The sequence below is a fragment of the Colobus angolensis genome, unplaced genomic scaffold, assembly GCF_000951035.1.
Source record: "Colobus angolensis palliatus isolate OR3802 unplaced genomic scaffold, Cang.pa_1.0 Scaffold132, whole genome shotgun sequence".
In the NCBI taxonomy this organism is placed as follows: Eukaryota; Metazoa; Chordata; class Mammalia; order Primates; family Cercopithecidae; genus Colobus; species Colobus angolensis.
The window spans coordinates 1,815,752-1,842,857 of NW_012114400.1; the positions used below are offsets into that span (position 1 = coordinate 1,815,752).

General features: G+C 37.1%; 2 protein-coding genes across 4 annotated transcripts in view; one reads left to right on the plus strand and one right to left on the minus strand.

The window, feature by feature from the left end:
- The window catches only part of SWT1 (SWT1 RNA endoribonuclease homolog (S. cerevisiae)), a 128,195-nt gene extending 126,212 nt beyond the window's left edge, over nt 1-1,983 (plus strand). For both annotated transcript variants that reach the window (XM_011934176.1, XM_011934177.1), the window contains exon 19: nt 878-1,983. In XM_011934176.1, coding sequence (XP_011789566.1) covers nt 878-1,007 — 130 coding nt within the window. In that variant the 3' untranslated portion in view covers nt 1,008-1,983. The remainder of the gene's footprint in view (nt 1-877) is intronic.
- A 4,559-nt stretch (nt 1,984-6,542) lies between these two features.
- Nucleotides 6,543-22,863, minus strand: IVNS1ABP (influenza virus NS1A binding protein). 2 transcript variants are annotated; one of them, XM_011934182.1, is made up of 15 exons: nt 22,829-22,863; nt 21,469-21,696; nt 19,789-19,917; nt 19,408-19,577; nt 19,206-19,281; nt 17,900-18,073; nt 17,470-17,595; nt 15,973-16,101; nt 11,647-11,776; nt 11,182-11,406; nt 10,620-10,741; nt 10,401-10,527; nt 10,183-10,314; nt 9,887-10,060; nt 6,543-8,442 (listed from the first exon to the last, which is right to left on the minus strand). In XM_011934182.1, the coding sequence occupies exons 3-15, from the start codon at nt 19,897-19,899 to the stop codon at nt 8,189-8,191; spliced, it is 1,950 nt and encodes a 649-aa protein (XP_011789572.1). In that variant the 5' UTR covers nt 19,900-19,917; nt 21,469-21,696; nt 22,829-22,863; the 3' UTR covers nt 6,543-8,188. The 2 variants fall into 2 exon arrangements, with proteins under 2 accessions (XP_011789572.1, XP_011789573.1); XM_011934183.1 differs by lacking the exon at nt 22,829-22,863 and having other exon boundaries at nt 15,994-16,101; nt 21,469-21,698.
- Between the last annotated feature and the right edge of the window lie 4,243 nt (nt 22,864-27,106).

Consider the following 27,106-nt stretch of genomic DNA (forward strand, 5'->3'; position numbering starts at 1 on the left):
TAAAATGGTGGTTACCAGGGGCTAGGAGGATGGGGGACTTTGGGGAGATGGTGGTGAAAGGACACAAAATTTCAGTTAGATAGGAGAAATAAGTTCAGAGATCTATTGTACAACATGGCGACTTTAGTTGATGACAATGTATTGTATTTTGAAAATCACTAAGAAAGTAGACTTTGGCTACTTTCAGATGCACTGGCTCATGCCTGCAATCCCAACACTTTTGGAGGCCAACGTGGGAGAATTGCTTGAGCCCAGGAATGAGACCAGCCAGGGCAACATAGTGAGACCCTGTCTCTACCAAAAGAAACAAAACAAAACAAAATTAGGTGTGGTTGTGTGTACCAGCGGTCCCAGCTACTTGGGAGGCTAAGGTTAGAGGATCACTTGAGCCTAGGAAGTTGAGGCTGTGGTGAGCTGTGATTGCACCACCGTACTCCAGCCTGGACAACAGGAGTGAGACCCTGGCTTTTAAAAATAATAATAAAGGCTGGGCATGGTGGCTCACACATGTAATCCTAGCACTTTGGGAGGCCATGGTGGGAGGATCTCTTGAGCCCAGGAGTTGGAGACCAGCCTGGGCAAGATGCTGAGGCTCCATCTCTAAAAAAAAGGGTTTTTTTTTCTTTAAATAGTAATTTTAAAAATGTAGATTTTACACGTCCTCACAACAAAAATAAGTGTGTGGAATAATGCATATGTTATTTAGCTTGATTGAGCCATTCCATAATATATACCTAGTTCAGACTATCATGTTATACATAATAAATATATAACTTTTATTTGTCAATTAAAAGTGTGAAATAAAAGAAAATGAAAAAGAATTTTTATTTCTCTGACTAGCTGTCTTGCAATGATTTAACATTTCTTTTTCTCCTAGGGAAAAGCTAACCATTGGATGCCACCAGCTGGTTGAGATGGAATATACCATGCAGCAGTGCAATGCATCTGTTTATATGGAGGCCAAAAACAGGGGATGGTGTGAAGACATGCTGAACTATAGGATATAAGTACTGATTTGTAACTTTAAAGAAATTGCATTTGTCCTTAAGAATAACAAAGTAGTTTTCAATCTGGTCAGTCATTTGGGCCAAACCCAAGAGAATTTTAAGAAATGTTTCATAGGTACAAAAAAGTGATCGCCTATTACTGACAATCTCGTTGAAGCTCTAAAAAGCCTAATGTGTCCACTATGGAATAAACTCCGTAGACTCCTCTCTTCTGGAGTTCGCAATGCCTCCCTACCTCTACTCTTGATAGTGAGCCAGTATCTCTAAGGAAAGGAGAGACGTATTTTTAGTCATCCTAGGGCAGAGCCACTGTGGCATCTGAGGAAGACCCAGAGTACAGTATTAGCATTTCTCTCAACCCTAGGTATGGGCATGTGACCAGAGACACTGCCAAACCCTAGGAAATCATTAGGACATGATCATGCTCACTATATTCCACAAATGAAATCTTACTGTGGGCCGTTTTTTGTGATCAAACTGTCATCCATGTTGACCTGGTGAAAATAACACCCTCCTTCACCTCCCTCAAGGTAATGAAAGTAGAAATTTGACTTAAGCTCCTACTTCCTTATACAGCCTTTCCTTCTGTGGGCTTGTCACTTTTCAGTGCATTTCTAGTGGGGAAGAGCAGGGCGACCCCTCTGCTGAGTTTCTCCTTAAATGTGAAGCATAATAGATTTATGTAATAGAATTTGGTGGCAGTGACTGATGTTTGCCTCTAGCTAAAACCAACTGTTAAGTTGACTTTTTAGTTATGCGATAAGTTGGAAATCCTTGTTTACTGGAATGTATTATGCTTTTGTTAACACATTAGATTAAATTGAATTTAGTATTCTATTATAAATGTTTATTTTTCAAAGCAATAAATAACTTATTTTTGGTAAGATTTGGCTTTTTACTTCTAAATTGTTTCTGATATGTATATAAGGTATGATTATAAAAGTGACTCTCTCCAATAAAAGAGAATTGTTCAGGATATTCACTAGTTGGTGTAGGACCTGTTAAGCTTTGGGTTTGCCAGATTAGGAAACCACACCACCAGCTGCACAGATGGGGCTCCAAGTGCTGTCAGAGATATGAGCTTCTGGGCAAATGGAGAAACTTTAAGAGGGCATCTCTGCTCTCTGCCTCTTTCCTTTTCTTTCCTGAGAAGCCAAATATACATTCATCTGTTGCCTGCGCACTCCCACAAAAAGAACTTTTTTTCAAATCTTTATCCCTCAACTTCTAGTTGTTATTGATGGGTTTTTGTTTTCCCTTGTTCTGGTACCTCCTCCTCTTTTTTTTTTTTTTTTTTGTTATCTCTTTGATATAAGTTAATCCTTTCCATAAAATTTCTTTTCAGTCCTATCACATATTTACCCTTATGTCTATTTCAGTCTTTATTTAAAAACTTTTTCAATGTTATTGAGATGTGAAGGTGTCCTTTGTTAATTTTCTAGTCTTTTTTATTTAAAATCATGTTTTAAAATGTTTGTCTTAGCTTTTATTTCTTCCATTTGAAATGTCAGGTCTTGTTTTCTTTTCATAATCTTAAACTTTATTACTTTTCTATTTGTTGTCCTAATCATGTTGAGAGTTCCTTTACATTAATGGCTTGCAATTTTTTTTTTTTGAGGCAGAGTCTCACTCTGTCACCCAGGCTGGAGTGTAGTGGCTTGATCTCGGCTCACTGCAACCTCTGCCTCTCGAGTTCAAGCAATTCTCATACCTCAGCTTCCCAAGTAGCTGGGATTACAGGCATGCGCCATTACTCCTGGCTAATTTTTTCTGTATTTTTAGTAGACACGGGATCTCACCGTGTTTGCCAAGCTGGTCTCGAACTCCTGACCTCAAGTTATCCACCTACTTTCGCCTCCCAAAGTGCTGGGATTACAGGCATGAGCCACCACACTTGGCCTTTGAAACTTACTTTTACAAAAGATAGTTTATTTCTCTCCTGGGAAGACCAGGGAACATCCTCTGGTTTGGTGGGTCTCCAGCTCTCTCCATATTCTGAGCCAAGGAACAGCTGGCTAAAGAATTGAAGTCTGTTGTGTGCCCACAGGGTCCTCTTGTTAAGACCTGCAATGGTCAATTGTGACTGCACAGATTAGAACTTCACAGATGGGTTAATCCCACTTTCATATTGTGGATCTTTGTCACATGAATCAAAGACCAGGTGACACAAGAAAGATCTGAAGCTCTATGTCCTTGATATTTTGAATATCATTTTAAGGGAGAGCAAAAGTCCTTTCATTATCAATCCAGGTTTATTTAGATGGTGTCTTGGTCAGCTTTCAGAGCCTAGGTCACGTTGTTCATATTCTTGACTTTTTGCTCCCTTAGCTAGTATGACAGGTTGGGATGAATTTTCCTCTTTCCTCAAAGGGTGGTGACTACATCTAGCCTCTCAGGATATAATACTATCCATGGCCCTTTTCTGACTTCGAGATTGGACAGGCCAGTCACACTCCTATTTATTGGGTATTTTGCTAATAAAAGTCACTCCAGTGAATAGAACTGAGCTCCATGAAGGCTGGAACTACGCTGTGTCTAGTGTCTCATAGTTGTGGTTAGTTAATATTTTTGACAAATTGACCTGCAGGCTCACCTACTTTAAAAAAAAAGACATACTTTTACCTTTGCCTACCAAAGTTTGACTTGAAAGCTTCTAAGTTTGTCTGGTCTGTCAGGTGAAAAGCCACTCAGTAAAGTCAAACAGATATACCTCTTTTAGATCTTGGAATATGCCCCACAGAAATGGATTCTTCTGGAGCCAGAGTACCTCGAGGTATTGGCTTTCCTGAGGGTTTTAGTATTAATTACATATACTTGTATTTTAAAACATCCATCTCTATATTCACGGAATTCTTTAATATCTTTGGCTGTTGTTAAAAGCAAGAATTGGCCCCCCTGAGGGTTTGTAGACTAGTTTTGGCCTGTGACAGGAATCCTTCTTAATTCTGATCTAGCTTTGTTTATGAACTAGGTGTAGTTTGTCTCAAATTAATTCTGGATGTTGAAAACCCTGAGGACAGATTCTTGAGCAGAATTACCAGTTATAAACCTGGAAGGTGAGGTGGTGGACACCCAGATCTGAGCTAGTAGCTTGGTTCAGTCTTCTTGAAGCACAAACCATTTTCGACATCCTGTCCTTTATTTCTAATGAGGTAAAATATGGACATGTTCTAGCCCTTCTTCTAAGCTTGATATTTTAAAGGTTTAGTACCACTTTGGTTAAGCTAGAAAAACAAAACTTTTTTTCCTTCGTAAGTGTAGAGTTCTGTGAGTTCTGTCAAACATGTAATCATCAAGTCAAGATACTAAAGTCACACCACCCCTAAATATTCCCTCATTTCCCTTTGTAATTAACTCCCATCCCCGTCTCAGGAGGCCAGTGATGTGTTTGCCATCCCTGTAGTTTTTCCATTCCTGAATGCTATATAAATGGGGACTGTTTTTTTGTTTTAAGAGACAGGGTCTTCCTATGTTGCCCATGGCTTGAGTGCAGTGGCTGTTCACAGATATTATAGCATACTATAGCCTTGAACTCCTGGGCTCAGGCAATCGTCTCACCTCAGCCTCCTGAGTAGCTGGGATTACAGGTACACGCCACCATGCCCAGCTAATGGAGGCTTTTGAGTCTGGCTTTTCATTTGGCATGATGCTTGAGACTTACCCATAATATCAGTAGTTCATTCTTTTATTCCCAAGAAGTATTGCGTTGCCATGGATGTACAAATTTATTCATTCACCAGGTGGAAGGCTACTTCATTGAATTCAGTTTTTGGTGTTTATGAATAAGGCTGCTATCTTCACATACAGGTTTGTGTGAATATTTTCCTTCACTTGGGTAATATGAATGGGATTGCTTTGTCACAGATTAGAAAGTGGATAGATCGTTTTTAAAACTGCCTGTGCACCTTTGCAGTTCCTCCAGCAATGTATAAGAGTTCAAGTTGCTCTGCAACCTAAGCAGAATTTGGTATATTCAGTTTCAATAGGTGTATGCCATTTTGGTTTTAATTTACATTTTCTTAATGACTGATTTATGATAGTATCTTTCTGTGTTCTTAGTGGCATCCACTTCTTTTGCAAAGTGTTTTCAAATATTTTACCCATTTAAAAATTGTTTTAACAGATCTCATCTTATTACCTTGCTGTATATTTCAGTTCATCTCAGTAGTTTCATTACTCCAAGTTAGGTCTTTCTGTGTGTCTTTTTTTCTGGCTAAAATTATGTTACTCCCTTTGGTCATCCCGAGCAAATGTGTAGCCTCTATTCATATATGCCTCTGTTAAAGGCATTACACACAGATCCAGCATAATGACTGAGTTTTGCTTCAAACCTTTGTTCAATCCCCAGTAAGATGTGGAGCTATTAATAAAGTTGAGTATTTTATTGGCCAAGATTATTGGTGCTCATAGGTTGAAGAACCCAGGACATTCACATGAGTTTGTATGTTCCTCTTTATAAACTCTACTTGTTGTTCAAAGTGTCATTAATACTCTTGAGAAACTTGCAGTTTTATTATGAAGGATATCTGCAATTCATAGCAATTACTTCTTTTTAACCTAGAGACACTGATTTAACTTAATAAAACCTGTTTACAGGACCAAATTTGTAGCTCAGCCTTACCAAGGATTTAAGGATTCATATATGAGTGTTTTTCTTTCTCCCTTACACCTAATTAACCTTGTATTTTATGTCTCGCTTGCTGACTCTTCAGATCTTTGCAACAAAAAGCAGCTGCGTGTAAATTACGACAGCAGCTGAGTTTTGCGTGAATCATATTCACTCCTCTGAAGGCAACGCTGCAGTTACAGAAATGTCCTACTGGGGCTCCTCCTTTCCCTTCTTCAATTTGAAGAATTCTGAGGTGAGGAGAGGTAATAAGGTACACACCTAATTTGTTAATTAAGCAAGGATTCTAGTGATATATCACATACCCAAATCCTGGATTTTTCCTAAAATCTGATTATATATTGGGAATTTGAAAACACGCTGAGCAGTGGTAAAGTACATGACACACTAGAAGCCAAAAATCAGAACCCTACATTTAAAGTTCATAATAAAAGATCCATGCCTGAGTATAACCAATAATATTTGGTTAATTTTAGATATTTTATAGTTTTGCTACCTTTTTAGGAGATTTAGAGTGTTTTATTAAAATTGACCAGAAGTGTGGTATTACCATATTATTTTGAAACTATTCAAAAATTCCTACTGGTTAAAAAGTCTTTTTTTTTAAAATTGTGCTGAGGCTATGCCATTTTCTCCCTCTCTGAAGAAAGGATGTACCTTTAAGATATGGATTAACAGTAACAAATGGCCATTGAGTACTGTTTTTTCTTTTTTTCATTTACGGAAACTTCTCATCTTCACGAAGACTGGCTACAACAGCTTCTTAAAAAAGATACTTTTTGGCCACCAAACTACCTCTTTGGCATCCAAAGTAATGCAGGAAAACTTTGACCCAAAGTATTCGCATATATTACTTATTTGCATTAAGCATGTCACTTATGAAATGAGAAGTGATCTCAAGGATTTTAGGCTGAATCCTCAACTAAAATTTTATTTCCTTGTGCTGAATAGAACACATACAGATCCATATTAAAAACAGTCATCATATTAGGCAAATTCAATCTGTCAATGTAGTTTTAGTCCAGAACCAAACCAGTGATAGTTAGGAATTACAGAGTTACCAACCAAACTGATTTCCTTTCCTGGTGGTTCTTTGTGTAACAGATGAGAGAAATAAAGTGGCAGAGTACCAGTGAACATTTGGAGAAAATACCTAATTATTTTCTTCCTAACCCAAGTTAGCCACTGAAGAGTCATCTCAGAATAGTCATCACTGAATAGTCATCTCATCCCAGTTGGCCCATTAGGTTCCTTTGTGCCTCATCTTCTGTGAGAAAAAAAAACCTTGTATCATTCCTTATTTCAGATGTATGATGCCGGGTGAGTTATTTTCCCCAAATTTCTTAAGCTCATTACTGGAAAAAAATTTCTCAAAACTTTTAGTAATGAATGAGTGTACAAGCAGCAATTGGATATTAATCCCATGGTGCAAGGATTTCCTGCAAAGTACCTTTAATGTGTTTGCATCAGCAGCAAGCATTAGGACATGCTATTTTGGCACCGTAAGTTAGGTGTGTAGCACTACACATTACAGACCAAGTCATCCGAACCAATATTTATCCATATGAACAGATAAACTGAACAAAAACATAGTTCTGATAAAACCTGCATTCACAACCTAATGTAGTTTAAAATAATTTTTTTCACAATTGAGGGCTGCTATTTAGGATTGTTAATAAAAACAGGGATTATATAGAAGATAAAACACCATTTTTTACTGCTATATGTCTTGCTATATAAAACCCTCAATAAGTCAAAATATTTAAAACCAGTGTTTCAAATACCAAAAATCACAGCTATGTTACTGTTCAGTAACTCCACTCAAATAAATGTTAGTACTGCATTCTTGAAGGAAAAAAACTGCAGCTGAGGCAAGAGCTCTGAAGTTTGCACTCAGAGAATTTAAAAGACCCCTACTCTGCAAACTTGAAGACTGCCACTCTGCTTCAATAACTCCAACCTGCCACATTTTACTTCAATAGGTAAAGCACTCTGCTGAGAATATAAAAAGTTATAAAAAGGCAATCATAAAAGATTAAATATTGGTAGGCATGTCAGCTTCCTTTTAATAAAAACAAAAATAGTCAATGTCATCTATTTAAATAAGTATCCTTTGTTATAGAGTGTTCCAGTTATTGAAAAAGGGCCCTTAAAAAACCCAACTGTCTACATTTTTAAACCCTATCCCTCTTACCCCATGATACATATTTGAGGGAAGAGTCATTTAATGTGCAAATTGGCAAAACAAATGTGGAGGAGAGGGGACTTCTTGAAATGATGTGCCCAATCAATTCTCGGTTTATTCTTTTCCAAAAAGTAAAATAACCAAAATAACCAAAGTCTTAAAAATACACAAAACAGACCTTCATCTTTGCATTCCTTTCCAAATAAACACAAAAAGTATGTACAGCATGTTTAATAATATGCAATATGCAAAAGCTTTGTGTTGCTGTTAGCAACATCTATACCCACCCACCCTCCTTATTCACAAGTGTACCTCTACTAAACACAATTACATCACTAAGCCTGTTAGTTTGAAAGGGTCTTAAATTTGTTAAAACTGGAAAATCTTTGTATAGGGGCTCCATTCATTTGACTCAAGGTTGTAGACTTCCACCGTATTCAGAAATTCATTGCCATCGAATCCTCCCACTGCATAAATGGTGTTCCCTACAGTTGCAATCCCAGCATTGCTCCTTGGTGAAGTCATATTTCCCATCATCTTCCATTCATTTCTAGTTGGATCATACATTTCCACACAACTGATGGCATGAGAACCATCAAAGCCACCACATACAAACAGTTTTCCTAAAAGAGAAATGACATGGGGTAAATCCAGAGACTAAAGTATAATAAGGTACAACTCCCCTAAATCTGTCTTTTGCTTAAAAATCAGTGGTTTTTAAAATAGAATTCCTGTTCATTCTGTCAAAAAGAATTTATTAAATGCTACTAATATGGCAAATACTCTCTAAGAGCTGGGAATCAAATCAATAAAAAAACCATTTCCACATGGAACTTAGGCAACTTAAAAGGGGAAGGGAGAGGAAGCAGTAGCAGCATCTAAATAAAGTACAATTTTCACAAAAACTCTGTGGTAGTTACTACTATTATTTCAAAGAAGAAGAAAAGCAGGAAGAAGCTGGTCAATTATCCTACAGATGCAGCTACTAAGTAGCAAACCAGAATAGTTCTGTGCACTGGACTTTATATCAGCCCAATGTACAGAATTAAGACTCAGAAGAGATTATAGGAAAGCAGAAAAATATTTTAGGGCTTTCCAACTGTATAAAATGATTTTGGGGCCAGGTGCGGTAGCTCATGCCTATAATCACAATACTATGAGAGCCCAAGGTGGGAGGACTGCATGAGCCCAGGGGTTCAAGACCGGCCTGGGCAACACAGTGAGACTATGTCTCAATTAAAAAGAAAAATAAAATGATTGTGGTACAGAAATTTCTTCTGGAAACAGAGTTATTATGACTATTTTCAAATAGATAAAATGTTAGCAATAAATACTCTGTAGCTTAGAAAAAATTTTATTACCGATTCTCAAATTCATTATTTTTTCATTTGACTATCACTTAACCAGCTTGCATTCTATGTATCTGTAAACCACACTGACAAAGCTCTAGGCCAGTAGGCTGTGTCTACCCTTAAGCTTTCACCAGTTGAGCCGTAAGCCTACTAAAATTCAGCCTGGTACCAAAAACAATGCTAACTTTTAAATTATGATTATATAATTAGACATTAAATAAAAGTCAATAAAATGGATGTGGAAAGAAAGCTATGTCTACATTTAAAAAGTTTAATACTTTGGAAACTTGTTAAAATAGTCTAAAGGTTATACTTCCAATTAGGTATGGAGTAGACAGTTGGAAAAGACTAGGGATTTGCATTTACTTTGTTTTGCAGATCAGATTCTGTAAATTCTGGCTCTCTGGGAAACTCAAAATCCAAGATGATGCATTATGGATATGTTTTATAGAAGAAAATGACTTGGAAATTCACTCAGTGCACCCATCAAAAGACTGGCGAATTAATTTAAGTTATATATCAAGTATTATAAGTCTTTGATTAGCAAATGTATTTCTAAAGGACAAATCACCCTAATCTCCATTGCATCACCAGAGATGACTGCTTCTGAATTTTTAACTGTACAACTATAGTTATCATTGACCTTTTCTCTCAGAGTTTTAGAACAAAGTCTTGCCACTATCTACTCTTCACTTCTCCAAATCCCAACACTCACCATTAAGAACAGCCACTCCAGCTCCTCGTCTAGCCACATTCATGGGTGCAATTAAAGTCCAGGTGTTATTTTCAGGATTGTATCGTTCTACTGTGTTCAGACAATTCCAAGATTCTGCACCTCCGATTATGTACAAATAACCACCAAGCTCACAGACTGCAGACTGGTGTCTCCCTACAAGAAAAGTCAAGTCAAGATTATTGCTACATCTCCCAGACTTTAAGTGTGTACTACACATACTGTTAATTTAAAGGTCTTAAAAAAAAAAAAAGAAAAAAGGAAAAAAATCAACTTACGAATGTTAAGAGGAGCACAGCTCGTCCACAACTTTGTTACAGGATCAAATACATCACAATTTTTCAGTCCTTTTTGACCATATGGATCAGAGCCACCAACGATGTATAATTTTCCATCCAGAGCACACACTCCTATGTAAGTATAAAATAAAGTTATATATTGATAATTTAATTATCATATTTAAATACTGGCTATCTCAGGAGAAAATTATTATTACCTGCATTACAACGGTTAGTTCTCAATTCTGGAACAGGAATCCAGTCATCTATGTTTGAATCATACATCTCTCCACAACTCAGGTCATCTGAGTGGCCATTTGATCCACCTACCACATAGAGCTGGCCCTATGCCAAAAGTGAGAGATGAGAATTTCCAACATCCTGAAGTTATGAGGAAAAAGCTAATATAGGTTGCTCCTGCAACATAATGCGCTTACCATGAGTACAGCCATTTGAAATCGGGCTCTTGGTGTTCTCATGGGAGCAAGAAAGGACCAATGATCTGTATGTGGATCATAGCATTCGACTGTTCGAAGACATTCCTCTCTGTTATAGCCACCTGGTAAAAAAATAAAACCATATAGACTTATGTTTAAAGTATTAAACTGGGCCATTGTTTCTAGTCCTGTAAGTTTAAGAAATCTGCATAATGAGAAAAAATATTAAAACTTTTTAAGAAAACTTTTTAAGTTGATCTTTTAAGTTAAGTGCTTGTAATAGCTAAAAAAATAACATTATCAGTACAAGTAAACTGCTTAAGTCTTGGCTTGAAAATTAGAAAAATTGAGCCACGACATAATTTTTTTAAAAATTAGAGACAGACATTGAACTGAAGGTTAACCATATTCAATAGTATTGTTATTTCCCTGTCTTATTGGATTGCCATGAAAGATAGCATATTAAACCCTCTCTTTGAAAGTCTGCATGTCACAAAAATGCCCATCTACATGCTTAGCCAGTTGACTGCTTCTGTTATGTCACTCATCCTTCTGTTCTTACCTGCAGCTATGAGTTTGCCATTCATCTCTGCTGTTCCTAGACCAGATCGTGCGTACTGCATAGGAGACATGGGCTTTTCGATTAGCTCATCTTGTTGCATCTCAAAGCTTAAACTCTTACTTAGTTTTGGAGTACTTGTTGGTGAGCTCTGTGGGCTGTTTCTCCCATGAAGAAAAATGACACAGAATATACCATCTAGCACAGCCAGGCACAAGTAAGTGTTATCTGTAAGCACAAGAATTCCAGGTTTAAGATGTAATTATTATTTTTGGTTGGTGTATATGATCCGGAATTGGACTCCACAGTCTCCACATCCCAGAATGGAACAATCTGCTCTTGTTTTCCAAATTTAATTGCTTCTGAGTTTTTTTCCTCGAGTAGTCAATTTAAAAGGTATTAAATTGGCAACACTCCTTCTTAAACATAGGTAAGCTGAAAACAATCTGGCAAGTGTCATATACTTACTTGAAGTCTTTTCTGAAGCAACGATTTTCCACTCATGCTTAGGGCTTTGTACTGTAGCATTTGGAGAAGAGAGACATCCAGTTGAACTGCTACTTATCTGCTTATGGCCATTCTCACGTGGTGGCTTTTTCTGCAAAATCAAAAGGTAGCTACAGAAACCTAGCCAAAGACCACATCTGATGTACCTTTGTTCCTGAGCTATTCCACAACACTGAGTATCCTTCACCTATATATGACATTTATAGGACACTAACTTTAACTCAAGCCAGCACTTTCCAAATGACACAAATTACTGGCATACTTCCACCTCCACTTAATGATGAGACAACTACACCTACACAATTAGCCTAGGTAAGAAAAAGCTCAATTTTAACAATTTGAAAAACATGTTGCAAATCAAGACCTCAATAGAAGAAAGAAAAAAACTAATCTATAATTGATATAAGCTCACAGATTTTTATATTAAGTAGAGAATCTTCTAAAAGAATGTTGTAAATTTAAAATAGTATGAATTAACAGAGAATACATTTAACCCACTATTTTCATGAAACTGTCAAACCTAACTAAATCATATGTACAGGTATCCTTCATACAATGCCAGCAAAACGTAAGCAGACATAGATTCATCCGGTTTCTCTGAAAGTACTTTACAGGAAAAAAGTGGTAATTACAAGAAACACTTAAAAGAATATTTCTTTAGTTATTATAGAGTGGTTTTCTAGACAAAATTACATCAAAACACAAACAGTAATCAGAAATGAAACATTACTAAAAACAACCAAATATTCACAAAAGTAGAATATACAGGAACACTAAAGAGGGAGAAATGAACAAAGCTGCCAATATCCAAATGACTGTAAGAGAACTACTTTACACATGTGTTCTCATGTATGAGTTTTCCTTCATGGTTTCCTTCCGATTACTTTAGCCTTTGCCACTTCCAAAGGATATGATCTTTTGGAATTGGAAGAGTAAAGACTACTCTGAGAGGAACTGCCAAATGAACAGGTAGCACCTTCAGCTCCTGGCCTAGTTTGCTCATCCCACTTTTGCTGGTCCAGACGGCCAGACCACAAGGATAGGTAAAATTTCTAATGGAAATTTCTGTTGCTAGTGGAAGCAAAAAGCCACATAACAAGTAATAGAGAAAAAGATTTTGGTAGCTACTTGAAGCTATAAGAAAAAGCTATATCAAAAGTTAGGCCTGAGTGTGGTTACAACATACATAGGCTATTTTGAGAAAAGGCAGGGAATATATCATTATCAATGGTTATCATTAAATTCCACTTAGATGTTTATTACGTACCTAGGTATTACTAGATACTTTATTTACATCATCTTTTTTAGTCCAGTGAGGGTGATATTATCTACTCATTTTATAGATAAAAATATTGAAACTCAAGAAGATATGCATTGCCCAAGGCAATAAGGCTAAAAGAAAGACTAGGACTTATGAAGATAAACCCCACCCTTTTTATACTATGACAAGTTACGTCATGGTATGAAACAGATTTACACTATGACAGGCTGTTTTCCAGTTTTTCACTGTTACTAAAGTTGTGAATGCATCTGCTCATATCACTTTTATACTGTGAATATTAAGAATAAAAAATAAGGTTAGACTTATCTAACCTTATCTATTATTATGAATTACAAAGTACATAAAACCTCATCCCAACCTATGGGAAGAAGGGATCCAAATATCACAAATGGATGATGCTTACATTGAGGCTGTATTGGGGTAAGAAAATTGTTCTAATATACAAACTATAATTAAGAGAAAATGACTGTGGAAGAGAAAGGCCCTATAGCAATGCCTCATAACAATGCCTAATAACAAACATAATATAGAAATGCTGGTTAAATCCTTTATATGTAAAGGATATATCCCTAAACCTTATTTTACACGACCTCCCAGAGGATTTGACAGTGTACAGTTTAGTCCTCCTTCAAATTTTCTTCTCCTACCTTAGGCAGCTTTTACAACATGATTAGATTCTTATTGTCCTGTAACTTTCCTAATGGCTTCTTCTCTATGTTCTTTTTCTTTTCTTGAAGTCTAACATGTGTCCCTCTCATCCTCTTCAATTCATGATCTCTATTCATGGCATCACATTCTAATGAGTCACAGATGTCAGAATCCCACTTACTCTCAAATTCTTCCTTTTCCCTCATCTTGCTAAACAATGCGCGGTGGCTCAAGCCTGTAATCCCAGCACTTTGGGAGGCCGAGACGGGCAGATCACGAGGTCAGGAGATCGAGACCATCCTGGCTAACACGGTGAAACCCCGTCTCTACTAAAAACTACAAAAAACTAGCCAGGCGAGGTGGTGGCGCCTGTAGTCCCAGCTACCCGGGAGGCTGAGGCAGGAGAATGGCATGAACCCGGGAGGCGGAGCTTGCAGTGAGCTGAGATCCGGCCACAGCACTCCAGCCTGGGCCACAGAGCTAGACTCCGTCTCAAAAAAAACAAAACAAAACAAAAAAAAACAATCACTAAGGCCTGGTAAGTCAACCTTTGTTAATATAAATGTCTACTTGTCTACTTATAGACATACATAAAAAATCTATCCTTTCCCCTTCATACCCCTAGATTAAGCCCTCGTTTTTTTAAAACCTGAACTACTACTGGCAATAGTCTATAAACTGGGCTCAAACTTTTATTGATCTTCTGCATCTGGTTATAAAAACAGGAAGGGTCCAACGCAACAATTTTAGAAAATAAAAAACCAGAAATCAGTTGGGATCCCAGCCCAGAGACTGCCACCTAATAGCCTGTTCCCCAGTTTTTCACTATTACTAAAGTTGTGAATGCATAACTTTCATATCACTGTAGTCTTACCTAAGGCTTCCCACTGCCTATAGGATAAAGTATAAGCCCCATTCAGGAAGCATTTACCTACTTTCCCAGTCTTATGACCTGCAGTTCCAAGAGTATCATCCTTGCAGATACTCTTTGCTATCTAACATTTCTCCCTTTATCTGCTATGCAGACTCCTCTAAATCCTAAGAATGCTCAAAAGTTACCTCTTGTGTGAAATATCCCTGGCTTCTCTCCTGTCTCATTGTGTCCTCCCCTTTAGGCCTTTCATAGCTACTTCTTATAAGCCTGTATTGTTTTGCCCACTCTTAGAAGGTCCTACAAGCAGAAACTGTCTCTTAGACACATTTTTGTGTTGCCATACCGAACATTATGGCCTGCCATTTATTGAGCACTCAACCTCTCTGCATGTTAAAAACGTACTTTTAAAATGTTAACTCGAAATGTTTAGAGCTAAGGGGGAAAATATCCTCAATATATTCAAAATGTACAAATATAAGTTATCAACTAATTCAAATTCCAAAACTTTTAGAAAATAAAGATATTCACCCACTATTGCCACAGGACACCAGAGAGCGAACACCTGATAATTTGTAACCATATAGGCTACTACGAAGTCTACCACTTACCCTCTGATTTTTAAAGAAAAGCATTCCTCAGTCTGGGTTGAGTCAACTACTTTATAGCTTGTCCCTCAGAAACGTAATTTGAGCTAAAGGCCAAATAAAAAGAGGCAAGAGAAAGGCTGACAGGATGCTAGAAACCTTCTCTTCTTGACTTGGGTAGTGTTTACACTGGTAGGTTCACTGTGTGGCAATTATGACTTGTGTACTTTTCTGTATTTGTCCATAAACTTAAAAAGTTTAGACCTGAGAAGTTTGTTCTCTAGTAATTGTTGATAATGTGTCTGAATAATTATGTGTTTACCCGTAGGGGAAAAATGAAATTGGATTTTATAAAATGCAAAGTAACTCAATCGGCACAGTGGAACTCTACTATATTTTAATTCATTTTGGTTAAGAAACATCTAGATCAGGTTGTAACATATGATCAACCACTTTTAAACTTATTACATTGTATAGTCCATCTTAACTATACCATTTCTAATTTCCAGTAAGACAGCTCAGTAGTTAAGGTAACATCCAAAATTTCTTTCATAGCCATCAACAATTTAAGTCCCCCTGCCCCTTTTTTAAAAAAACTGAGTTTATCAGTCATGCCTGCCACAACCAACCACTTTTCATAATCTTCCCAAATAATTTCTATATTGTTCCATCTTATTGGTCTTTACTATTTGTAATTCCTGCTTTATGAGAAAAAAATTTCAATAGGGTTTCCTAATTCGTTAATATCTTTTCATGTGGCAAAAATACTAAGATATGCTTGTTTTCTCCCAAAAATGTTTCTGTCCAGTTTTACCAATGAAATTGGTCTACTTTCCTTTATTAAAGGAAAATTTAAGTATGCTATCAAATTCTCTAGTCAAATTTTAACCTGAGGTTACCTCAGACTGTGCAATGTGTACCTGCACAAACTGAATGTGGTCATCATCACTGCCAAACACCTCAGCCTGTCCATCTAGTAGGTTCCCATCAAGCAGCTTGTGATCAGCTGAGTAGTACAAGGTTTGAACCTGCAAAACAGCAACAGAACACCCATGTGGCTACGGTCACCATGGCTACTCCACTAGTATGCAGATTACACAAACGCCTCAAGGTAACCTCCAGTGTGCTTCTTGAACTTCTTGACATATTACTCTGGCAGGATCCGGAGGTAAAGAAAAATACATGTCATGGTGGTAAAAATTTAAAAAAAACAAAAACGAAAAACCAAAATCAAATACAAAATCTTCCAATACTGGCTGAAGAGTCGTTGGCTTGATTGGCTTGAAAGAAATCTTCATTTTTTTCATAGCTTCTATCATATAACAGTAAGAAAAAAAGCACTAGTACAATATATACTCTTAAATAATATACATATTTACAATAAAATACTGAATATAGTTTACACCTTTGCAGATAAGTGGTCTGGTTTGCATAAACATATTTCCTTCCTGTAAGCAATGTCAAGAAAAACAAAGAGAAAACAAATGCAAAATTTCAAGCAAGCTGTAGAGTTATCTCCATTGACAGATGCAAATATATAGCAAATGCATCTGACTTTCAAGTGGGAATCATAGAATTTAAAGATAATCTGTTAGCCCTTTTAGAACATAATGATGACAGTGTTTCTGTAGGCCTAACAGATTTGGTAAGCTCTCAAAGGAACTCCGAAAGGTTTAAGTGGAGAGAGAAACTCAAGGTTACTGCTCCACCTGCGTGTTTTCAATTCCCACCATTTCTCTATCAATTTTGTTTATCTTGTGTATTTTTTTTAAAAGTAGCCCAAGTTAAGTGAGTGACTATATGTATGAACAACACCATTGAAAAACACACAGCTTTAAAGACAAGAATCCTGTAAAGGAGTAAACACCATTAAATCATCATCGTTCTCTGCCCACAGCGGATTTTTCTTAGGAGAACTGGGGCAGGACTGCTGCTTCTTTACGTGTCAATACACTTGAGGTTTCTTCTTGTTTCTTCAGTCTTGGGTATCCTAGTTTTGTTAATAAACCTATGGGGAGATAAATCAATGGGGAGGAACAACCATTAGAAGCTTTTACCTACTTGTCAAATTTAAAGCAAAAACCTGTGAAGAAAAATTAAGAATCTACAGAAAATTTCAGTACCACTTCCCATTTCTAAAGCAAATTACAAGCTACTTTAAAGAAAGTTAACGGCACATAATAAGCAAAGAAATAAAAAAAGAAAAGCAGAAGACCAAACTGAACAGTTCATTCAGCTCACCTGGACACCCCCCCTGTTTCTCAGCTTAGGGGTACCTATAGCAAAATTTAAATTCTTTAGGGTCATGGTTATAAAATAAAAGTGAAAGGGAATCCTTCATGTTATAGCAAAATAATTTTTAAAAGTGGTTGAATCCCATTTACTTTAAAACTAACCTCTTCCATCAGCTCTTCCAGACTGTCTCCATTCTCCCAGATGCTACGCTGCACCCAGTTGATTACCTTTGTATACAATTTGCCATTGCTGGGCAAGCAAACATTATCTTCAAGCATTACCTCCAACTAGAATTGGAAAAAACAATGACATGGATCATTGTTGGGCTTCTAGTTCTCAGCTTAATTCCCAATTTCATAACAAAGTTGTCATAGATGCACAATTCATTCCATACATTTACTCTAATTTGTAAGGAACCAGTTTATCAAAAACAAAGTAAACAAACTGGTAGGTAGAAACTCATTACGCTGCTAAGAATAACAGTAATTTCGATGTATCATTTCATAATCATTACTCACTTGCTTGACACAGACCAAGATTCCGTGCCTGGAACTAGATAGTATACATCTGTTTATAGAGTTCACTCCTTACCTTTAGCCTTGGAAGCTTAAGAAACTCCTCCTCTTCCGAAATTTGTAACAAATGCTCCTGAATATAAGCATCAACTTTATTCAACAAACGGGAGTCTCCCATACAACTTGCAAAATTTCGGTAAGAGATGCAGCTGGTAACATCCATTCTTGATAGTAAATAATCACCACAAACCTTGGAAAAGAAATATATGAGTGCCAACACTTACATATCTTTTATTCAACAAATACTTAATGTTCAGTGTGGTAAACACTATATGAAGATACAAAGATGAAGCAAAAATCACTGTCTTAATACAACAAATGTAATAGTGGTAATAACATGTATACAAATGATAAACATCAAATTATGCTATACAGATATGTAAGTGTTAGTTTAAGGAGAGATGCAACAAATTGAAATGCTATGTAAGTTCACATAAGTATTTTCAAGTAGAATAATTTGGTAAGGCTTCATGAAACAATATCTGAACTGGGCTCTACAGGAGAGATGATGTTGATATTGAATGCATACAGAAGTAGAGAAGAGGCTGCAAACAATTTAATTTGGTTGGAGAAAAGATAACTAGGAAATAGTTTTGGAAAAACAGCAACTATATTAGAGAAAATCTAGAATACTAAATTCGGGGATACGTGCTGTAAATTAAGGAAGGATTTTCGAGCAAAGGAGTGATATTAGAAAAAGGGCTAGCAAATCAAACTTTTTCTTAAAGGGCCAGATAGTAAAAGCATTTTAGGCTTGTAGGCCATACTGTTTGTCACAACTGCTCAATTCCGTCATTGTAGCTGGAAAGCAGCCTAGACCATATGTAAATGAACACACATGGTTGTGTTGGAATAAAACTTTATAAAAATAGGCAGCTGGCCGGTAGGCCTTAAGTTTCCTGACCCCTATACATTAGGGGATTAAATGCCTGTTTTCCAAAAGTACTTTTTACTATTGAATTCTAGAAGGAATACTTTTAGAGAGCACAGGAAGTTTAGGAGAACACAGAATTGAGGACATAAGTTATGTGATTAACTCTTAAGAAAAACATTTATTTTAATTCATGCTATCAAAGGCTGACATAGCCACCCTACCAGAGAAGACTGCTGAAAGGGTAAGACTTTAGCCCAAGTTATCTGAGAAGTGTGATCTTGCTACATTATTATAGCCAAACAGTTAAAATAACATATTGACTATTCTGAGGGAAAAAAGGGACATTTTCGATTCCTTGAGACTAACAAGATGTTTCATGACAAATTCAGCATTGCGATCACACAAAATAAGACTCCATAAGTGATTTTATTTACTTCTGGTACTCTACCTGCTTTACTCGATCCATCTTCAGCTTTTTTGCTGCAGAATAAACATCTTTTACCAATTCCTTATCTGCTTTCAACCTATTAAAAAAAAAGTTATTTATGATACCAAAGCCTTAAAACACACTTAATTTAAATATATGTAGCAAGACTTGGAATTTTCTGAAGATATTCCCTAATTATATGGTTTACTTCAAATGTACTTACTGAGCAGTGTAGGCATAATTCAACAAGACTTCAACAGCTTCTGGATTGAGATCATCAAATTTAACATGAGAAATTCCATGAGGATCACTATCACTATTAAAGATTTCAAATAAATAGGGACTGCAGCAAGCTAGCACTGCTCTGTGTGCTAACATTTCATGGCCACAGACCTGAAATTATGAAGAATTATAATTATAAGTAGTGTGGATTATGTGCTTCTCTAGCTAATTACGACATCAGATTCCTTTATCTTACATTTCTCAGTATTCTTTTAAAAAATCATTTCATTAAATGCCTATGTAAAAGAAAATAAGCAAATCTAAGAAATTATGGCTTTTAGTAATAAAAAATTCTATAAATTTTGAATTAAGTTTTAAATACCTGAAGTCGAACATCGCAGAACTGGCCACTTTTCCTCAGGGCATTTAATTTGGCAACAGAAGACTCAATAAAATTTTCATCCTCAAACATCAAATATCCATTGGGAATCATTTTTCCTTATAAATTTGGCTAAATGAAAAGAAAGCCAAGTTATTTTACTTGCAAATAATGGTTTTAAAAATATAATGCTAAAGAGTAATACAGTCTCTCTATTCTCAAATTCCATCCTATAAACGATACATAAAAATTTCATCACACAAAAACTTAGCTGAAACAACACCTGTGCTGAATGTCCAAGTCTTTGTTCCCTAATACTTTGGTCATAAGACTTTCAAAAGATTCAAACAGTAGCAGCTATCTCAAAAATTTTGGCTGGGTTCCCATGCCTATTAAGCAAATTGATTCTGAAGGGAAGGAAATGAAACTCCATCCTGCCCAAACCCATATAACAAGTAACCTAAAAGCCTGAAAGGGTGAAATAGCCAGTACATATAGGTTTCCTTGGATTTGGGCTCCTGTCATTCCTTTACCCACAAATGAGAAAAACTGTTATTTATCCTAATCCTACCCCTTTTCAGTTTCCTTAAAGGGCCCCCAATTTGCTCCTAGTCTTCAAAATTATATACAGTCAAGAGTTATATGCAGAAAATTGCCTAATTTCTTCCTCCCTTGCCACATACACAAACTTAAAAAGTCTGATTCGTCTTGTCACTGTATCTACAAAATGATTTTTATAAATGTTTTGAAACATAAGTGATTAAAAATGAACTTATATTCTGTTCCTTTCATATATTCTAAATCATTTATCTCATCAGATTATATAAATATAAATGGGAACTTAAAACTTTTTTGCATTTTACCATTACCTATAAACAACTGACTAATGACTACACAAAATGCATAATTAAAAAACAGTAATAGGCCAGGCGCTATGACTCACACCTGTAATCCCAGCACTTTGGGAGGCCGAGACGGTGGATCATTTGAGGTCAGGAGTTCAAGACCAGCCTGGCCAACATGGTGAAATCCTGTCTCTACTAAAAATACAAAATTTAGCCAGGAGTAGTGGCAGGTGCCTGTAATCCCAGTTACTTGTGGGGGCTGAGGCAGGAGAATCGCTTGAACCCAGGAGGCAAATGTTGCAGTGAGCCGAGATCGTGCCACTGCACTCCAGCGTGGGCAACAGAGAGACTCCATCTCAAAAAATAAAATAAAGAACAGTAATAGGGAGGCCAAGGCAAGAAGATTGCTTGAGCCCAGGGGTTTGAGACCAGTCTGGGAAACACAGTGAAACCTTCTCTCTACAGAAAATGTAAAAATTAGCCAGTCATGGTGGTGGCGCACACCTGTAGTCTCAGTTACTAGGAAAGCTGAGTCAGGAGAATCACTTGAGCCCAGGAGTTCCAGGCTGCAATGAGCTATGATCCCACCACTGCACTCCAGCCTGGGCAACAGAGTGAGACCCTATCTCTCTAATTAAAAAAAAAAAAAGGCAGTAAGAAATTTTACTTTGAAGTCAAAACATAGAAAAGAAAAATATGAAAATGTTTTTTATACTCAAATGATTACTGACTTCTCTGCCTTTAAAAAAAAAGTATGAAAGGTTTACTGTACTCGACATATCGTCTTCAGAAAAACAATGTGTCTTAATACTGGACTAGGCAGAGAACATTCACTTACCTACTCTCTTGGTGGCAAATGTATTTCTGGGAACTCTTAAGTAATCCAAGGACAAAGGAGTGTTAAAAGGCGCACTTCGTCAGGGTATGAAGACAGGTGGTTGAAGTGAAGGCAGATGTGTCTTAAGCTCTAATGGTGATTCCAAAACTATCAGGCTTGAAAATGATGTAATCAAGTCCTTAAAAGCTATAGACACGAATTTCTTCTGTGATAATGGTGCATCATAATCTATAACAATGATAAATTTAAGTTATTCAGAATGATCAAAGACTCATTGATCTAGGTAGAGCAGATCATGTAAAACAAGTCCTGATCTTCAAGAGATTTGAGCTAAATGGCAAAAATACTCCCATTACATAAAAAAAGAACACAAATGCAATTCCACATAAACATTTTTCATTTAAGTTGTAACAACCCAAGTGATCTAAAACAAAAAAAGCCGGTCCTTTCCCAAAGACCGGGGACTAATGACGTGTTTATGAGAAATATAAAAGCACAAGACTTACAGAACAAATGTCAATACTGTTTAACTCTAATATGCTTTACTATTAATTTCCAACTAATATGCCAACATGCGATCTGTTTTGAGCCAGCAAGCAACCTTAGGCATTATTCCCAAGCATATATACTATGTTACTGTTCCCGAAAATGAACTCTGCACTTCCCAGACTCTGTTAACTTTGTTCAAGTTCTTCTCCCTACCTGGAAGGCCCTTAACCCAACCTATGCCAGAGGAAATTCTACAGCCATAGAGCCTCTGCCAAATGCTCCCAGTTGGGAAGCAGTTTCTCCTCATGTTCCACATATAGAACCCTCTCTGAGAGGTATTTATGATCTTCCAGCTGGTCTATTTCATGCTGTATTTATATATACTTGTTTATCTTCCCTTGACTCATGGGCAAAGCTTCTGTCTTGTTCATCTTTTGTATCCATCCCATCTCCTCTCTACCAGGACTACTAAAAACTTGAACATAAAGATGAGTAATTTGTTAGAACAAACTAAACAGAAGGGAGAATACTGATGCCTGTGCTTTGTATGATCATTTTTCTCATATACCGTAATAAACTACCAATGGAATCATTCTGGTTCAAACCTAATCTTCAGGGTAATCAGTCCTCCTACCTATTCTCCCTCCCTTGTTTTCACATCATCAATTACTAGTGTCAAATTCAGATGGTACTTATTTTTTAATCACCTGAACTGCTATTACACCACTATTAATTCTGGAAACCAGAACTAAGAAATAACTTACCTGAAATACGTGCAAATATATTCATTTTTATGGATATATTATCTGTCTTATACATCAATACAACAATTCTAAATCTAACAATTACGTCAAAGTGACTAATCACTTACCACAGGACTCCACTGCAGGCTGGTCCAGTTCAAATTCAACAAACCTACTATGTTTAGTTCAACATGTGTCCTAACAAGTTTCTCTGTAACAGGTTTCATTTCAAGGAAACCCAAGAATGCCAGTTCAGGTTGGGATTGTTATGAATGCTTACCCCTGCATCAAAACTGTATCACAGCATTAGGTAATATTGATTTCCTCTGCTCTACCTTTTATCTAGGTTAGTTAATTTGGCTTTTCTCAAGAAACTAGTTCTAGCAAATGTTTTCCAAATATACACAATTCTTTGTACACAGAGAGAACACACTATCCTAAAGAAACCTTCAAACATTTTCAGCCAAGACCTGGCTCAAACTAAGAAAATTTTCATATATATATGATACATACTGGCATGGTCAACTCACAGGCATAGTTGGCAACTCCTAACTTCAGTTTCATAAACTGCTCTTAAAATAAGAGTAAGAGGAAGGAGTCCCCATGCAAATTGTTATATTAAAATGCATCCTCTGAAAAGCCAAAAACATTATAATATGAAGGTACTATTTTAAACTTTGACCAATTTTATTCATTTTTTACTTGTAAACTTGATCTAACCAAAAACAAAAATGGTATCCATTAACTGTATTTGACAAATTGAATGTTCTACCTAAAATTTATTTTGGAAAAAAATGGTTAAAATTACCGCAGCCCTTGGAGAAAACACTGGAGAATTTTTGGGGCGATTTGCATCAGACAAATTTGTACAATATTATTATGAGTTTTGTAGTAAAATGAATCCTATATTTAGTACTTGATTTTTATTTATTTTTTACTCTAATTCCATGACAGATTATTAGTACCTGATTTTTACTACATCAAGGTCATAATATGAACCTCATCTCTTTAATGTCTACTGATCAGAGTACAAAGCTACCTGATTTTAAAAGCCGGCCCAAATCTAGATGACATTTAAGTTAATGCAAATTTATTTTATTTAATTATTGTCCTCATACACTGTATTCCTACTTCCCACCCACCTCAAGGATCAGATCAATTTTGGAGGGGATCAGATCAATTCCTGTTGTAAACCATGTTTTTGAAAGTTCACATTTACTTTCATTAAAGTGAGCGAGGGCAAATCAAGAGTTTTAAACTCCCCAAACTGACAGGGGATCTTGTTTGGTCTATAAAACTCAAGCATGATAACTACTGGAATTTAAAAAATGGGGAAAATTGTTTTCTTTGAAAATCCAAACCAAAAGTCCAAACATCCCAGAGTCATATAAGAATATAAAACATAGAATTATTTGGTATTTAAAATACACTTTCAACTAAATCTACACCTAGGTCACTATTCTTACACACTGAAAATTAAAACAAGGATCAAATGCAATATATTCAGATAAATTCAGCATACTTTTATGGCCACTGCAAGGGATATCAAAGACTCATAAATGAGTAATTAAACTGCTTTATTAACACCCAGAAGTTCACAGCCCAGAAAGATTAGCTTAACTGAAATACAATTCAACAGGCCTCATCAAAGTTGTTAAAAAGGCACAATATGTCCTCTGCTAACATTTTTCTCTGGCCTTCAGTAAGAGCAAGATAAAGCCAAAGGCAATCGTTTGAGGGCAGTCAGCTCCCACCAAGTAGCCATCAACTGCAATTTTAAAGGAAAGACTTTATAATACAAAGTAAATCAACAGATCTTTTTAAAACCAGAAGTTACAGCTTTCCAATGTAACATCTAAAACCACCATCACTCACCATCCATGTATATGAAAACTAACTGAACTCATTCATTCCATCCATGCTCATAGTTTTGTAATTCTTTCACTACAACACAAACATATTTGCACCAAACGTGAAGGCACAAACGAAATGGAATGCTCGTATCATAACACGATGAAAGTTAACTCAGTTCTCTAACCTTGAACACTTCACAGGGCAGTCAGAAAGATAAAAACAAGCTATGAAAATAGCTTGAACAGAAAGGAAAAAAGATATGATAGCAAATATATTCCAGAAATGGCAGCTATTTCAGTTTCAATAGATTGTAGATTTGCAGGATGCATATGGTGATAGTGGGCGAGGAAGTAAGACAGCCTAATTCCAAGGTTTAAACAATGCTAAGCATGGAAAGCAGATGAAGGATTTAAACAAGGAAGCATAGGGCATCCTAGAAGAAATGTTGGGGATGGTCTAGAGGAATGAGTAAAGCATGGAAACAGGGCAGTTAAGATTCTGTACACCCGTGCTCCTTTAAGGCAGTAAGGACTTAAGATATTTTATCTTAGATATGTGGCATCCTTATTAAAATCAATTATCAAAATTAAGATATGTGGCATCCTTATTAAAATCAGTTACCAAAAAGCATAACACAAAGTCGTTTATAGTTTGTTACATGCAGAAGGGAAGGAAAGGAAGAATTTGGTTTGAGACGTTCTAATGCTGAGGTATCTGCATGTTAATAACAAAAATATAATAGTATGATGTTAAGTATAGGTTCAGAAACATTTACAAGATATACAACTTGTAGTTTACAAGTGTGTATTTTCTGTTGTTCTAACAAAAACCCAGAAATCACTCTCTTACTCACAATACTTCAATTTACACATACACACTAGAACATGACATGGTGGGAAGACCCCCAACCTTTAAGAATTCCTATTTGCAGGATTTGACTATACAATCGCACTGCTAAAAAAGTGGATGAAATGACTTACTTAGAGTTACTTCATCTTAATATCAATTATTAAGATATTTCCTTAACAGGAAAACATATTTAAAAACGTATTTGCAAAACTACATTTAATTACCATCTAACAAATTCTTCAAGCAAGAAAAACAAAATCCCACCTTCCAAAACCAAGTAGCCAAAAAGACTAATTTAAAACTAAGACTAAAACCTGAAATGTTTTGTCTTGGGGGGAAGCTAGAAAATCAACTACAAATTACTGGCTATAGAAATTAGTATCTATCAGTTAACTAGAGATTTCATTTATTAGGAAAACACAGGAAAACCATTCCAGGGCTCTCTTTGGTCAGTGGCTCAAGTTCCGTTTACCTCTGGCTACCAAATTATGGACTTGATAAGTAGCCTGCCAGCTGGCATTAAATGATACTAGTCTCAATCCAATTCTAAAGTCCGTGTTTACCTCACGTCCAGACTTAACAAATACAACTACTCCTTCAGTATCCTTAAGACAGAAGTGTCAGCAGGCTTTAGCCTAAAAGTAATCATCAGTATTTTGTTTTTCCTAAATCAATCACTGGTGCTAGAATTATTAAAAGAAAGCATGGCCTGTGGCAGTCTAGTCTGTGCTGTATTTTTCATCTGTTAAGAGTGGTATTAGGCTTCCAGAGTTGTCATCTATTAGACAGAAGATCACAACACAATCAACGACTAGCTTGATGCCAAGGTGTTCTAACGCTCCATCACTGCAACAGACATTAAGAAACAAAAATGCGCCCTTTTGGACATCTAATTTCTTCTTGAAATGTCAGCTGCCTCAAACCAATAGATATGTCCACTACGGACTGGGGGGCGGGAAGTAAATGTAGTTCTCAACTAGTGGTTCAAGATACCCTAGGTTCAACCCTCAGCCTGATACCTTCCTATCATCAAGAGCTTATAATCAGAGACACTTAACCAAAAGCGTGGAGGGACGGAAAAAGAGCAAATCTTGCCACTTATTTCTTTCATAAAAAAGAAAAAGCGTCCCAGGCCTTCCTCCGCGCGCGGTCAGGCCCGCGCCCACTCCGAAGGCTGCGAAGCGAGGCCCCCAGCGCCCGCACACCCCCGCCCGGGATTGGCCAGCCCCGCAGTCACTCAGTATCGACACGTCAGGGCAGCCGCTCCCTCCCTCTTCCCGCCCCCTTCTCCCCGCGCTTGGCAAGAAAAGCGGGCAACGTGGAGCGGGAACAAAGGACCCCGCGGCCCACGGCGATCGGGGACTCCGTGCCACCCTACTCCAGGCCCGGGGCTGGCTGCCCGCCCACACGCGCCAAGTCCCGGGAGCTCTTCCAGAAGAGAATCCCACACCCCAGGCAAATCCAAGGAGAGGCGTCCGTTCCTGACAGCAAGAACGGGGAGTCCCGCGCCCTCCTTCCGGCTGGTCATCCCCTCCCGGCGGCGCCCTAATCAGGCCCCCCAAAACCCTTCGAGCAAAAAACTCTCGTTCCTCCCAGCCTGCCTCCCCCGCGCCAGTGCAGAAAAGGGGTTCGAGCCTCCGCGCTCTCCGAGGCGGCCAGCGCCCGCTCTCGGCCGCCAACGCGACTAGGCAACCATGGCAGCG

Coding starts and splice junctions, on each gene's coding strand:
- IVNS1ABP (XM_011934182.1), bottom strand. CDS start 19,899: ATGATTCCCAATGGATATTTGATGTTTGAGGATGAAAATTTTATTGAG. Junction 19,282..19,407: donor AATTATGCCTACACTGCTCA/GTAAGTACATTT, acceptor TTTTTTTAATAG/GTTGAAAGCAGATAAGGAAT. Junction 18,074..19,205: donor AGATGGATCGAGTAAAGCAG/GTAGAGTACCAG, acceptor TTCTTTTCCAAG/GTTTGTGGTGATTATTTACT.